This window comes from Hippopotamus amphibius, chromosome 2 (genome assembly GCF_030028045.1).
Source record: "Hippopotamus amphibius kiboko isolate mHipAmp2 chromosome 2, mHipAmp2.hap2, whole genome shotgun sequence".
NCBI classification, from domain to species: domain Eukaryota; kingdom Metazoa; phylum Chordata; class Mammalia; order Artiodactyla; family Hippopotamidae; genus Hippopotamus; species Hippopotamus amphibius.
Window position 1 is genome coordinate 1,021,138 of NC_080187.1, and position 11,736 is coordinate 1,032,873.

General features: G+C 53.4%; 1 protein-coding gene across 1 annotated transcript; it reads left to right on the forward strand.

The window, feature by feature from the left end:
- The first annotated feature begins 8,263 nt into the window (after nucleotides 1–8,263).
- EDF1 (endothelial differentiation related factor 1) lies at nucleotides 8,264–11,736 on the forward strand. Its single transcript, XM_057719781.1, has 5 exons — nucleotides 8,264–8,448; nucleotides 9,855–9,906; nucleotides 10,267–10,427; nucleotides 10,675–10,768; nucleotides 11,296–11,736. Exons 1-5 carry the CDS (start codon nucleotides 8,371–8,373, stop codon nucleotides 11,355–11,357), a joined length of 447 nt encoding a protein of 148 aa, XP_057575764.1. The 5' UTR covers nucleotides 8,264–8,370; the 3' UTR covers nucleotides 11,358–11,736.

Genomic DNA, 11,736 nt, shown 5'->3' on the forward strand with positions numbered 1-11,736 from the left:
GTGGCTGTTAGAATACAGGGCTGAATTAAGTCGAGTGTAGTGGCAGTGCTAATGTCACCTGTTTTGCTGTTTGTTTTTAACTTTTTTTATTCATTTATTTTTGGCTGCATCAGGTCTTAGTTGTGGTGTGTGGGCTTTCTAGTGGTGCACGGGCTCCAGAGCACACAGGCTCAATAGTTGCAGTGTACAGGCTCTCTAGTTGTGGTGCACAGTCTCAGTAGTTGTGACGTTCAGGCTTAGTCGCCCTGTGGCATGTGGGATCTTAGTTCCCCAACCAGGGATCGAACTGGCATCCCCTGCCTTGCAAGATGGATTCTTAACCACTGGACTACCAGGGAGGTCCCTGCTTTGCTGTTTAAATGCAGGAGTGCAGAGTTACACCAGGGCTGGAAGTACACAGGCACCCAAATTTTAGGAGTGTCTCCCCAAAACACAGGGTGTAGCTGATTTCCACGTAGGATACAAGGTGTACTAGAGTTTGCTGATGCCAGCAGCTGGCAGGAGAGGTTTTGAGGAGTATTTGTATTTTATCACTAACATTGTTTGAGATTACTAAGTGAACTTTTAGCTGATTGCATCACATAAGATCTACCCTTTGGGTCCCAGAATGAGGAGGTTCATCAGTGCCTAGTTGCACAGGCTCTGAGCAAACCCAGAGGCCCCACCCTGAGCAGGCTGGACTGCAGGGAGGGGATGAGCACTGTGTAGGGACAGCTGGACCCCAGATCCCCTCCCCAGCCTGCACAGCCAGGCAGCTTTCCCTTCCTCACTGCTATGGATTGCAGGAGGTGGTAAGTCCAAGGGCCCTCTGGCCTAGGGACGCTGGGCTCGGTTCTTCCCCATGGTGACCACCAGGCTGGCAGTCAGGCAAAGCAGGAAACAGTGGGTTGGCCAGATGTTGCTTTTTGGGATCCTCAGACAAAATGGCTCTGTCCCACTCTGATCTCCCTGGAAGAGGAGCCCACCCTGGAAAGTCCTGCCATGCACACAAGGCTCCCAGCTGCTCCCAAGGGCCACCCTCTTGGAGGAGACAGACAGCCAAGGGTTGGGACAGTTGCACAAAAGACAGAGATCAAAACTGTTGAAAGGAGGGGAAGGGAAGGTGTAGGTGCCTGAAAAAAAACATGACAAGAACTAAACTTGGTAACCTCAGAGGGACAGAGAGAAGAAAATGTGGAACAGGGTGCTGTCAATTTCAGTGCTGTAGAAGGAACAGATAGACTGTAGCAGGGGGCACTTAAAAGCCAAAAATGTGATATCATATTAAAGAATAAGTCAGTGAAAGGGTTGTAAGTTGAGGAAATCTCCCAAAAGTGGAGCAGAAAGAAAAGGAGTTAGAAGTAGAAAAGATAAGGACATTCACAGCCCCAGGAGGGAATCTAAGACCTTCGTGATAGGAATTCCAGAAAGTGGAAACTAGCAATGAAGGGAGGAAGTCATTGAGGAAACAGCACAAGAAAACACCCCCAAACTGAAGAGCCTTACTATCCAAATTTAGGGGGTCAGGGTGTGGAGAACATGGTGGGGAAGCATACCATGAAGCGAATTAACATGCAGCTAACCAAAAAAATTGGAGACACTGGTCAACACAAGGAAAAAGTGATAGGGGAAAGGAAGTAGAATCATAATGCCCTGTGTAGATCTGCTGAGAGCAATACTTGTATAGCCATGTTTATCAAAATACTGACAAAGGGTGCCACCAATGACTTTTAAGTTAACAGTGAGTAATGCGTAGCATGCTGGTCTGTCGATCCAACCTGACATCATTAGCTTCCGTAGGGTGTTCAGCCCCTCTCAGCCCCGTCCACTCCTTTTGCCCTGGTCAGTCCAATTCACCACCCGTGTACCCCCAAGCACTGCCTTGACCCCATGTTCACACCCCCATCCTCCACACTGTGGCCAGAGGGCCCTTCCCCAAAGACAAACCTCAGTGGGTTACTGCTAATTCCCAAAGGCTCCTTCTTTTCAGGAAGTGTCCGTCTGGAAGTGTCAGACCTGTGATAACTTCTACAGTGGAGACGGAGCCTGGGTACAGTGTCTGAAATGAAAACTCCGTTTGGGTTTAATATCATGTGGGAGATGGCAAAAAATAGGATGAATAATCCTGAGGATAGAGCCCTAGAGATTATCAAATCTGAAGAACAGAGAGAATAAAGGTTGAAGAACAGGACTGTGAGACATAACAGGTGAAATTACATATATTAATTGGAGTTTCAGAAGAAAAGAAAAATAATGGGACATGAAAAATAAAAATACTTGACTACTAGTAAAATTTTTCCCAATTTGATGAAAAACATTAATATATAGATCCAAGAAGCTCAGCAAACCCAAGCAGGGTAAATACGAAAAGAGGTATAAATGGGCATGTAATAAGAATCCCCTCCCCTCCCCCTCAAAAAAGAGAAAACCTTGAAGCAGCCAGAGACCATGTCACATTACATGCAAGGGACAAAGATCCAAATAGATACGAATGACAGCTGATTTATCATTGGAAACAACGGAAGTCAGAAGACAATGGGACAATATTTATAAAATATATCCTTCAAAAATAAGCATGACAGTTCCTCAAAAAATTAAAAACAGAGTTTCCATATGACCCAGCAATTCCAATTCTGGGTACATATCCAAATAACTGAAAGCAGGGTCTTGAAAAGATATGTGTACATCTATGTTCACAGCAGCACTACTCACATTAGCTAAATATGGAAGCAACCCAAGTGCTCATCAATGGCTGAATGGACAAGCAAAATGTGATATGCATATGCAATGGACTATTATTCAGCCTTGAAAAGGAAAGAAGTTCTGACACAGGCTGCAACAGGGATGAACCTTGAGGACATTATGCTGAGTGAAATAAGCCAGTCACAAAAGGACAAATATTGTAGGATTCTACTTATATGAGGTTCCTGGAATAAAGTCATAGAATCAGAAAGTAGAGTGGTGTGTGCCAAGGGCTGGGGGAGAGGAGAAATAGGGAATTAGTGTTTAATGGGAACAGAGTTTCAGTTTTACAAAATAAAAAGAGTTCTGAAGTTGTTGTATAACAAAGGGAGTTCAACTCGAGGATGGAAGATGCCTTAGAGGACTGGGCCGGGGAGGGTGGGGGGGTCTCGAAGGGGGGAGGGAATACGGGGATATGTGTATAAAAACAGATGATTGAACTTGGTGTACCCCCAAAAAATAAATAAATAAATAAAATTTTAAAAAAAAGAGTTCTGGAAATGCATTATGGGTGATGGTTTCACAATATCATAAATGTATTTAATGCCACTGAACACTACACTTTAAAATGGTTAAGATGGTAATTTCTATGTTAAGTGTATTTTACCACAATAAAAAAATGTTTTTTTACAGAGGAGAAAGGGATTATACAAAAGCTGGGCTGCCAGAAAGCAGGATCATGGGGCCACCTTAAGGTCTGTTGGCCGTGGTAATCAAGAACTGCCTTTAAATGTGTGAGTAACTCCTCCTTCATGAGGTGTACAGACCCTCACATATACTAGAGTTTACTGGATAGTTTTTAGTTGATAACTTTTAATGCAAATTTTCATGAGGGAGGGACTCCCCTGGCAGTTGAGTAGTTAAGACTTTGCCTTCCAATGCAGGGGATATGGGCTTGATCCCTGATCAGGGAGCTAAGATCCCGTGTGCCTCATGTCCAAAAAACCAAAACATAAAACAGAAGCAATATTATAACTAATTCAATAAAGACTTTAAAAATGGTCCACATAAGAGAAAAAAATCTAATTTTCATCAGGGATACGTATTGAAGTTAATATCTTTATTTTGGAAATATAGAAATAGCCAGGTTTTATCTTTGTTTTCCAGAAGGTTGTGGAATTGTCTTTTCTCTTCTCCGTGAATGAAGATAAATGAGTAACACTGGTGACTTTAAACGAGACAGACAGGGATTCATTAAACAGCAGCGGTGTGGCGCCTCAGAGGGGATGTGAGCTGCTCACCAGGCCTCCTGAAGCTGATTCTCCATGCCACCTGCTGCAGCTTCACCCCCAAATCTACCCCACCCCCGCTGGACCCTGAATAAATTGAGAGCACCCAGAGCCAGGAGGGGTGAGCACGGGTGACCGGACAGGGACTGGGTGGGGGGAGGGGCACAGACACCTGTATCACCTGTGCCCTGGTGGTAGCTCGTGTCACAAGACAGGGCCTGCAGAGGTCTTTGTGGCAACAGTCCTTCACTCCTGACCAAAGGGCCAGATGTGATGATGGCTGTCCTGGCAGACACCTGCACGGACAGAGGACACCAAGGTCTAGAGGCCCCCTCTCTGGGCCACGCCAGCGGGGCAGGTACAACACCACAGCGCTGATGCAACTTCTCCTTTGGGAATCACAGTCACGGCTCCGAGAGAGGGCCTCACCGTGGCTTCGCACTGCCAGGAGTTGGTTACGTTAGATGAGTAGGTTATTTCAACTGCGCTAGGTTATGACCGCTGCCTCTTTCCAAGTGGCCTCCTCCTTCTCCACACTCTTCCTGGGCCCACTGCAGTGACCACAGGCATTTTTGGGACCCCACTAAGAGGAACTTGAGTTGGGACTGGGATGCATTTAGTTGGGGTACGTGGGGTATTTTTATGCTGTTCACAGTCTTGATGGCCTGTCCTGTGGCACTTACATCTTCTACAGCTGCCAGCTGCCTACCCGCGCAGCGCCTGGAACTGGAAGTGTGGGGAGTGAAGGAGAAACAAGGTTTGGCGTATGAACCCGAGGGGAGTCTGTGCAAAACTGTAAGCAGAGGACCTGTCTGTCCTGACACCTGGATAGAATGTGTAGACTTGATTACAGAAACCTCAGCCAAGGTTGGAGTCAACTCGGGGCTGGCCGGTAGGGGGCGCCCTCACGCCTGCCATGCATGTCAATCACCCCAAACAGGAAGAGGCCTCTACCTACATCCTGGAGGGGAAGGTGCCTCTACTTACCATCAGGCAGCAGGAAGGAAACGGCTCAATCCCCCCAGAGCGCAGGCAATCAGAGACTGCCGGGGCCCAGCCAATGGGAAGCCTCCACTGTACCCCTCCCCCACATCCTCCAATGGAATCTTTGGTTATCACAGCCCCGCCCAACTCGTCCTTTTCCCTATAAAAGCAAGTTGCTCTTCCTTGTTCTCTGGATGTGCCTATGGTCCGTCACAGTTTAAAGGTCCTGAGTTGCGTTTCCTCTGCTATTCCCAAAGAAACCCTCTTTTGCTGGTAACGTGGCTATTTTATTACTAAAGTTTATAGTAACTACCTGTTTGAGCCTTGGCTCCGTAACGTCAGTGCCTCTGCGCCAGGGAGGGAATCCACAGATACCATATGGAGTTACAGCCTCATACGTGGACGTTTGGGGAATGGCCTTTACGCTTGGGCAGCTCATCGTCTTGACGGCCGGCGAGCGCAGGACGGTGTGCCCTGCTGAATTCACCGTCCTGTTCTCCCTGCATAACTGAAGAGACGCCTCACGTGGCTCTGTCCCATTAAACCTCTATAACCGCCTTCAGCAAGAACTTCCAGGAGGCGTAAGAGATTCTGGCTTTGCCTCTGTAGGGAGAGCTTTCCTCCCAGGGATGGGAGTGAGCGCCAGTGAACATCTGATCAGGAGTCTCTCCCTGACACTAGGAGGGCTGGCCGACTCCGGAGCTGAGGACGCACGTACCTCACCGCCAGGGTGGTTTCGGATAACCACCAGCCTGTGATCATGATCCCCTGCTTGCTATGCACGGAGGTGTCTGCAATAGCAAACTCCTCTTGCTACAAGTGGTTAAATGCCTCTGGGGAAGTAGAGACCCAACGACAGAAAATTAAAGAGCAAAAACTGCAGGGGGCATGGGTTTTATCCCTGGTCAGGGCACTAAGCTCCCACATGCGGCGCGGAGTGGCCCTAAACAAACAAACAAACAAACAAACTAGTAAGTAAAGAGCAAGCACATTGGTTACAGCAGTATCACCTCACAGCCTGCTGTCTTTTTGGTTTATTCAGCTGGATACCTTCAGTTCTGGGCTCCTGGTTTAGAACCATCTTGCAAACTGGGTTTATTATGTTGTTTTCAATTCTGTTCAGTGTAGCTGTTACGTTGTGCACCTGCAGTTGGTTGAACCTTTATACAAATGACACGCCTGAGAAGATGATGCTAGCTCAGCACTTCGAGATAACTTACAACCTTGACTAAGCATGGACGTCTAACAAGGAACGCCTGAGAGTTCTCCCTACTAGCATTCATTGTTACTCAAATGCAGCCTCATTAGGTCTCTCATTTGTGTACGTTCCCTCTGATGTGGGACATCTCAACCAGGGAAAGTCCTTCTTGGCACTGAGGGAGAAAACACCACTATGTGCAGATCTTGACTCTGGATCAATGATGCTTGGATAAAAGATCTTGATCAAAAGGGGGAAAAGTGGAATTAATTTCAGAAACCTCAGCTAAAGTTGGAGTCAGAACAGGGGGAGCTCTCATGCCCACCATGTGTGTCAATTACTCCAAACAGGAAGACATCTCTGTCTACACCTCCCATGGGGAAGGTGCCTCTACTTACCATCAGGCAGGAGGAAGGAAACTTCCCTCTGCCCCCAATGGCCCAGCCAATCAGAGACTGCAGTGGTCCAGCCAATAGGAAGCCTCCGTTGGACCCCCAGCTCCCCCAACTTTTTGGTTCTCAGAGCCCCTCCCAACTCCCCCTTCTCCCTATAAAAGCAAGCTTTTCTTCCTATTCTCTCGATTTGCCTGTGGTCTGCCTTTTAATATCCTGAATTGTAATTCCTCTGCATTCCCAAATACACTTGCTTTTGCTGGTAAAATAACTGGCTATCACATTATTCAAGTGTACACATTTATCAGAATCCCTGTGTTGTGGAGCATAAACCTACAAGAACGCTACAAAGAGTGAGCAGATCTATGCGAAGCCACACGTGTTACCCAAACCAAGGTCAACACGAACAATCAGATACAAATTTGATCAAACAGGTTAGAGGAATGTCTGAATTGTCTTCCTGTTCTTTGCATACAACAAAAATAGTCATGATGTGGCATTCGATGAAAACACAGCCAAAAATGTGAGCAAAAGCATTAGCGATGCATTCATTAATTCATACAAACATCATTTTTCTGAATTTCGTGATGCTTGTGGCATTTGTATGTTTTTTAAATTTATAACTGACTTATTTTCTCATACAAGATTATCATAAGTATAAAATATTACAAAGTTATAAAGTAATGTGTTCACTATGTATACATTATTACTTATTTTATTACTTGTGTATTTATTTTTTGGCTGCATCAGGTCTTCGTTGCGGCAGGCAGGCTCTTCGCCGTGTCGCGTGGGCTTCTCTCTAGTTGTGGCTCGTGGGCTCCAGGGCACATGCATGGGCTCTCTAGTTGAGGTGCACAAGCTCAGTGGTTGTGGCGCGAGGGCTCAGGTGCCCTGCTACAAGTGGGATCTTAGTTCCCCAACCGCATCCCCTGCATTGGAAGGCGGCCTCTTTACCACTGGAGAACCAGGGAAGTCGCTATGTATACGTTATGTTACATACTGTAACGTTACGTATACATTATGGGATTCGAAATATTCAACAATATTCAAAAAATATTCTTTTTTGTCACTAACTTTGTCTTTAAATTTTACGTATTTCTTGGAGTCCTCCTACAAAATATATTCGCTTCAGGCCCCCTGGAACCCGCACCCTGGCCCCCGCCATCCTTGCATCACGTGAGCATAACTCCAGAGAAAGAGACTTTCCAGTCGTGGGCAAGGCGGCCAAGGAAGGCACGACGCACACACCGCCTGGACTGCAGGCGCCTCGACGCGGCCACCGCTGCCCCGCGCAGGCGTGCGCGCCCGCCTCGCCCGCCAGGAGCCAACCCAGGGCGGCACGACCCCCGCCCCAGAGGCGCGACCGGGACGCCGGGCGCGGGCCGTCCCCCTCCCCCTCCCCGCGCCCCTCGCCCCCCGGAGGCCCCAAGGCCCCGCTCGCACGCCCCGCCGCCCCCGGCCCCGGCCCTCGCGTCCTGCGCCCGCACCCCGTTCCCGGGCCGCCCCGCCGCGCCCCGCCCCCCACCCCGCGCCCCCTCAGCACCCCGTCCCCCCGCGGGCCCCGCCGCTCTCTTCGCCCCCCAGCGCCCCCCAGCGGCCAGGCGCCGCGGCCGCGACGTCCCCCGCCCCACGTCGCTCTCCGCTCGCGTCGCCTCAGACGAGCCGGGAGCGGATTGGCCCCGAGCCGCGGGAAGTGCCCGCCCCCCGAGCCGCCCGCCAATGGGAGGAGGGGGCGTGCCCGCGGCGGGCGCCGGAAGCGGCCGAGCGACGAGAGACGTCGCGTCGCCGGGTCTCGAGCAGCTGCCGCGGAGCCGCCGGACGGACCGCCTCCCCCGCCTGCCCCGCCATGGCTGAGAGTGACTGGGACACGGTGACCGTGCTGCGCAAGAAGGGCCCCACGGCCGCCCAGGCCAAGTCCAAGCAGGTGCGGGCGCCGCGCGGGCCTCGGGGCCCGGGAGCGGCCGGGCGGGCGGGGCGGCCGCGGGGCCGCGGGCGGGAATGGGGGCTGCAGCGGGGGCCGGGTGGGAGCGCGGAGGGGCCGGGGCCGGCGTGCGGGGTGGAAGGGCGATGACACAGGCCTGCGGCGAGGCCCTGGGCTGGCTGGCAGGGACGGGTCCGCCGGGACTGCGGGGGAGGGGAGCGGGGCGAGGGGAGCGGCGAGGATCTCCGGGCGGGGGGCGGGGGTGGGGCGCAGGTAGGTGGCCGGTCCAGGGAAGGCGTGGGACCGGGGGGGTGGGCCGGCACCCCCGCCCCCGGGTCTCCTTTCCCCCTCCGCGGGCTCCCGGGCGCCTGGTCAGTCCGATGCCGCCCGTGGAGCTCGCTGAAGCACGTTGCCGGTCATCGGGGGCCCTGCCCCAGGCTGAGTGGCCTGGGACCCAGCCTGCAGGTGGACCCTGCGTCCCCACCTGGCAAGGGTAGCCCGCATGCCCTGAGGGGTACTTGGGGCAGAGAGTTCCTCTGTGAGTGGATGTGAGGGGAGTAGGGAAGGGCAGTTCAGGCCCCAGCCCTGCTCGTTTCTGCTCTCAGGCCCCCTGGGGCCAGCCTCAGACACGCACTGGGTCTGGGCCAGGACTCGCTTCGGCCCTGCTGACCGGCGTTCACTGACCTGCCCAGGACTTTTCAGATGGTCAAAACCAAATTCCCTCTCTCTCTTTTTTCTTCCCCCCAAAGGAAGCTTGATAGCCACAAACTAGAAATCACGTGAACAGCTCTAAAAAGCATCTGTGAACATGTCACACTTAGAATGTCACGCAGTCATGTCTCTGGTGTCAGAAGCTTCAAGAAATATATTAACATTAGGTGACTGTAGATCAAGGGGTGTCTTTGTCTTTGCTGGTGTTTGGGGTAGGGGCTGCAGGCTTTGTGTGACCTACTGTCTTTTGTTGGGAGCCAGATTGGCTGAGGAAGGCCAGACCAGGTCCTCGGCTGACGTTCCTTCCTGCTCTTGCAGGAGAGTCTAGTAGAGAAGTAAATCTATTTCAAGTGTGGGTTTCTAAAAGGAATCTGTTAGCACATCTTTTTTTTCAACAGCGAAGTCGTGAGCTTTCTGTTTTCCTTAGCAGGAGTTTACTGAGAGTTGCTTGGCTGTTTGGTTATAGAGGGATTTGTATGACAGGCTTTGGTTTAAACCCAGCATTTGCTTGTCAGTCTTTGAAAAAGCATTAGGTACTAGGCAAGTAGCGGGGTGCCTAGGGGCGTGAGCTCGGAGCTTACAGGCTCAAAAAGCACGAGGCGTTAGCAGTGCGCTGACTGGCTGACAGCAGCCTAAACTGGTGTTTGCCAGTTACCACAAAGCTACTTTTGACTGAAAAACTCTTCCTAATTTCCTAGGCCATCTTAGCAGCTCAGAGACGAGGAGAAGATGTGGAGACTTCCAAGAAATGTAGGTACTCGTGTGTCCACCCGCAGAACCAGGGTGTGCTGTTGGGGTTCGTATCTGCAGGTGCAGGCGTGATGCCCCCGGGGTGTCAGGGTGGCTGCTGGCAGCTGAAGCTGCCGCAGCGCTGGGAGCTGCCAGGGGTCTCGTCAGAGCAGCTGCGGTCGCGTGGGTCGGGGGATTGTTCCACCCACTGAGGCCACAAATTCGGGACTTTGTGCTCTTCGGGCTCCTGTCCCCGCTTTGGGTGCCCTGGCTTAGCGTGTCGCCCTGGACGCACGGCGCCTGTCAGGCCTGGTTCTGAGGCGGCTCTCCTTTGGGTTTGTCACTCACCCTCTCCTCCGCCCTTGCCTCGCACTGGCCCAGGGGCCGCCGGCCAGAACAAGCAGCATTCCATCACCAAGAACACAGCCAAGCTGGACCGGGAGACCGAGGAGCTGCACCACGACCGGGTGCCCCTGGAGGTGGGCAAGGTGATCCAGCAGGGCCGGCAGAGCAAGGGGCTGACGCAGAAGGACCTGGCTACGGTGAGCCGGCAGGCGGGCAGGCAGCGCGGGCTCCGCTCCCCTGGGCACTTGGGGGCTTCAGTTTGCTCTCAGCGCGGGAACCCCGAGGGGGTCACTCGAGCCCGCTGTACCTTCCTGAGCCACTGTGCACTCCGGCCTCGCCCCCACACTGCCAGGAGGCGGAGCCCGAGGCCCCTCACCTGGCCGTGTCCTAGTCTCCCAGCGTCCCCTCCTGGAGCTGATGGGTGCAAACACACGTTCTCTTTAGAAAATCAACGAGAAGCCGCAGGTCATCGCGGACTACGAGAGCGGCCGGGCTATTCCTAACAACCAGGTTCTGGGCAAAATCGAGAGAGCCATCGGTGAGTGTCCTGCCGTCCTTCACTGGGTCTCAGCTGCTGCCACCTGACCAGGTGGAGGGCGGCCGCCCCTGCCAGGTGGGGTTAGGCAGAAGGTGCAGGAAGGCCCCTGGGGCCCCAGAATTCTCCAGAGCCCGAGGAAAACTCCCACAAGGGAGTTGCACCTGGGCGCCTCCCCCTTTGGCATCTCGTCGCGCCCCCTGTGCCAGGGGCCGTGCTCGCCCAGAGCGAGGAGGCCTGGTTCTGGGAAGGGACATCCTCTCTCCCCTCGACGATGGGCAGGCACGTGCCCCGCAGAACCAGCCGGGAGCACTAGTAGGGGTGGGGTGGGCACGGCGCTCTTCCGCTTCCCGCCTGTCCACCCCCACGCCCAGCCCCCCGTGGAGGAGGAAGCCGGGGCCCAAGGTCCTCCCAGGGAGGCTGTTGCTGCCCCCTGTGGGGGGCAGTGGGTGGGAGGCTGCGGAGCTGCCCTGTGCCTTGAGGTTCCAGAGGGGGAGCCGCAGTGGTCAGTGGGCTGACGGCTCTTCCAGGCCTCAAGCTCCGGGGGAAGGACATTGGGAAGCCGATCGAGAAGGGGCCGAGGGCGAAATGAACACAAAGCCTCGAAATCAGTGCGTCCAGCTGATCTCGTCCGGCTGCTTCCCCGTGAGCACAGCGCCGGCGTGGTCTCTGCGCGTGGCCGAGGAACACAGGGCAGCCCTGCCGGGGAACCCCCTCTACCCGCCCCTGCTGTCAGACTAACAAAACCTTGCCAGGTGTTTGCTTCTCCTGATGTTTTCCCTCCCTGTCCCCGTCTCTCACGTGGGGTGTGGAACGCTGCCTTCCTCTCCCCCGAGGTCTGCCCTGTCGCGGAGTGGCTCCGGGAAGCTCGGAGGGGACCACCTCGCACAGGGTGGGCGGCCACCGACCGGGAGAGGCGCGGCGTCTCCAGCCCGGCTCGTGGAGAAGCTAATAAACGTTTGTCGCCCTTC

Bases quoted from the DNA above. Each gene is read 5' to 3' on its own strand.
- EDF1 (XM_057719781.1), top strand. From the start codon at position 8,371: ATGGCTGAGAGTGACTGGGACACGGTGACCGTGCTGCGCAAGAAGGGC. The intron at 8,449-9,854 runs GTGCGGGCGCCG...CTAATTTCCTAG, and splicing joins CCCAGGCCAAGTCCAAGCAG to GCCATCTTAGCAGCTCAGAG. The intron at 10,428-10,674 runs GTGAGCCGGCAG...CGTTCTCTTTAG, and splicing joins CGCAGAAGGACCTGGCTACG to AAAATCAACGAGAAGCCGCA.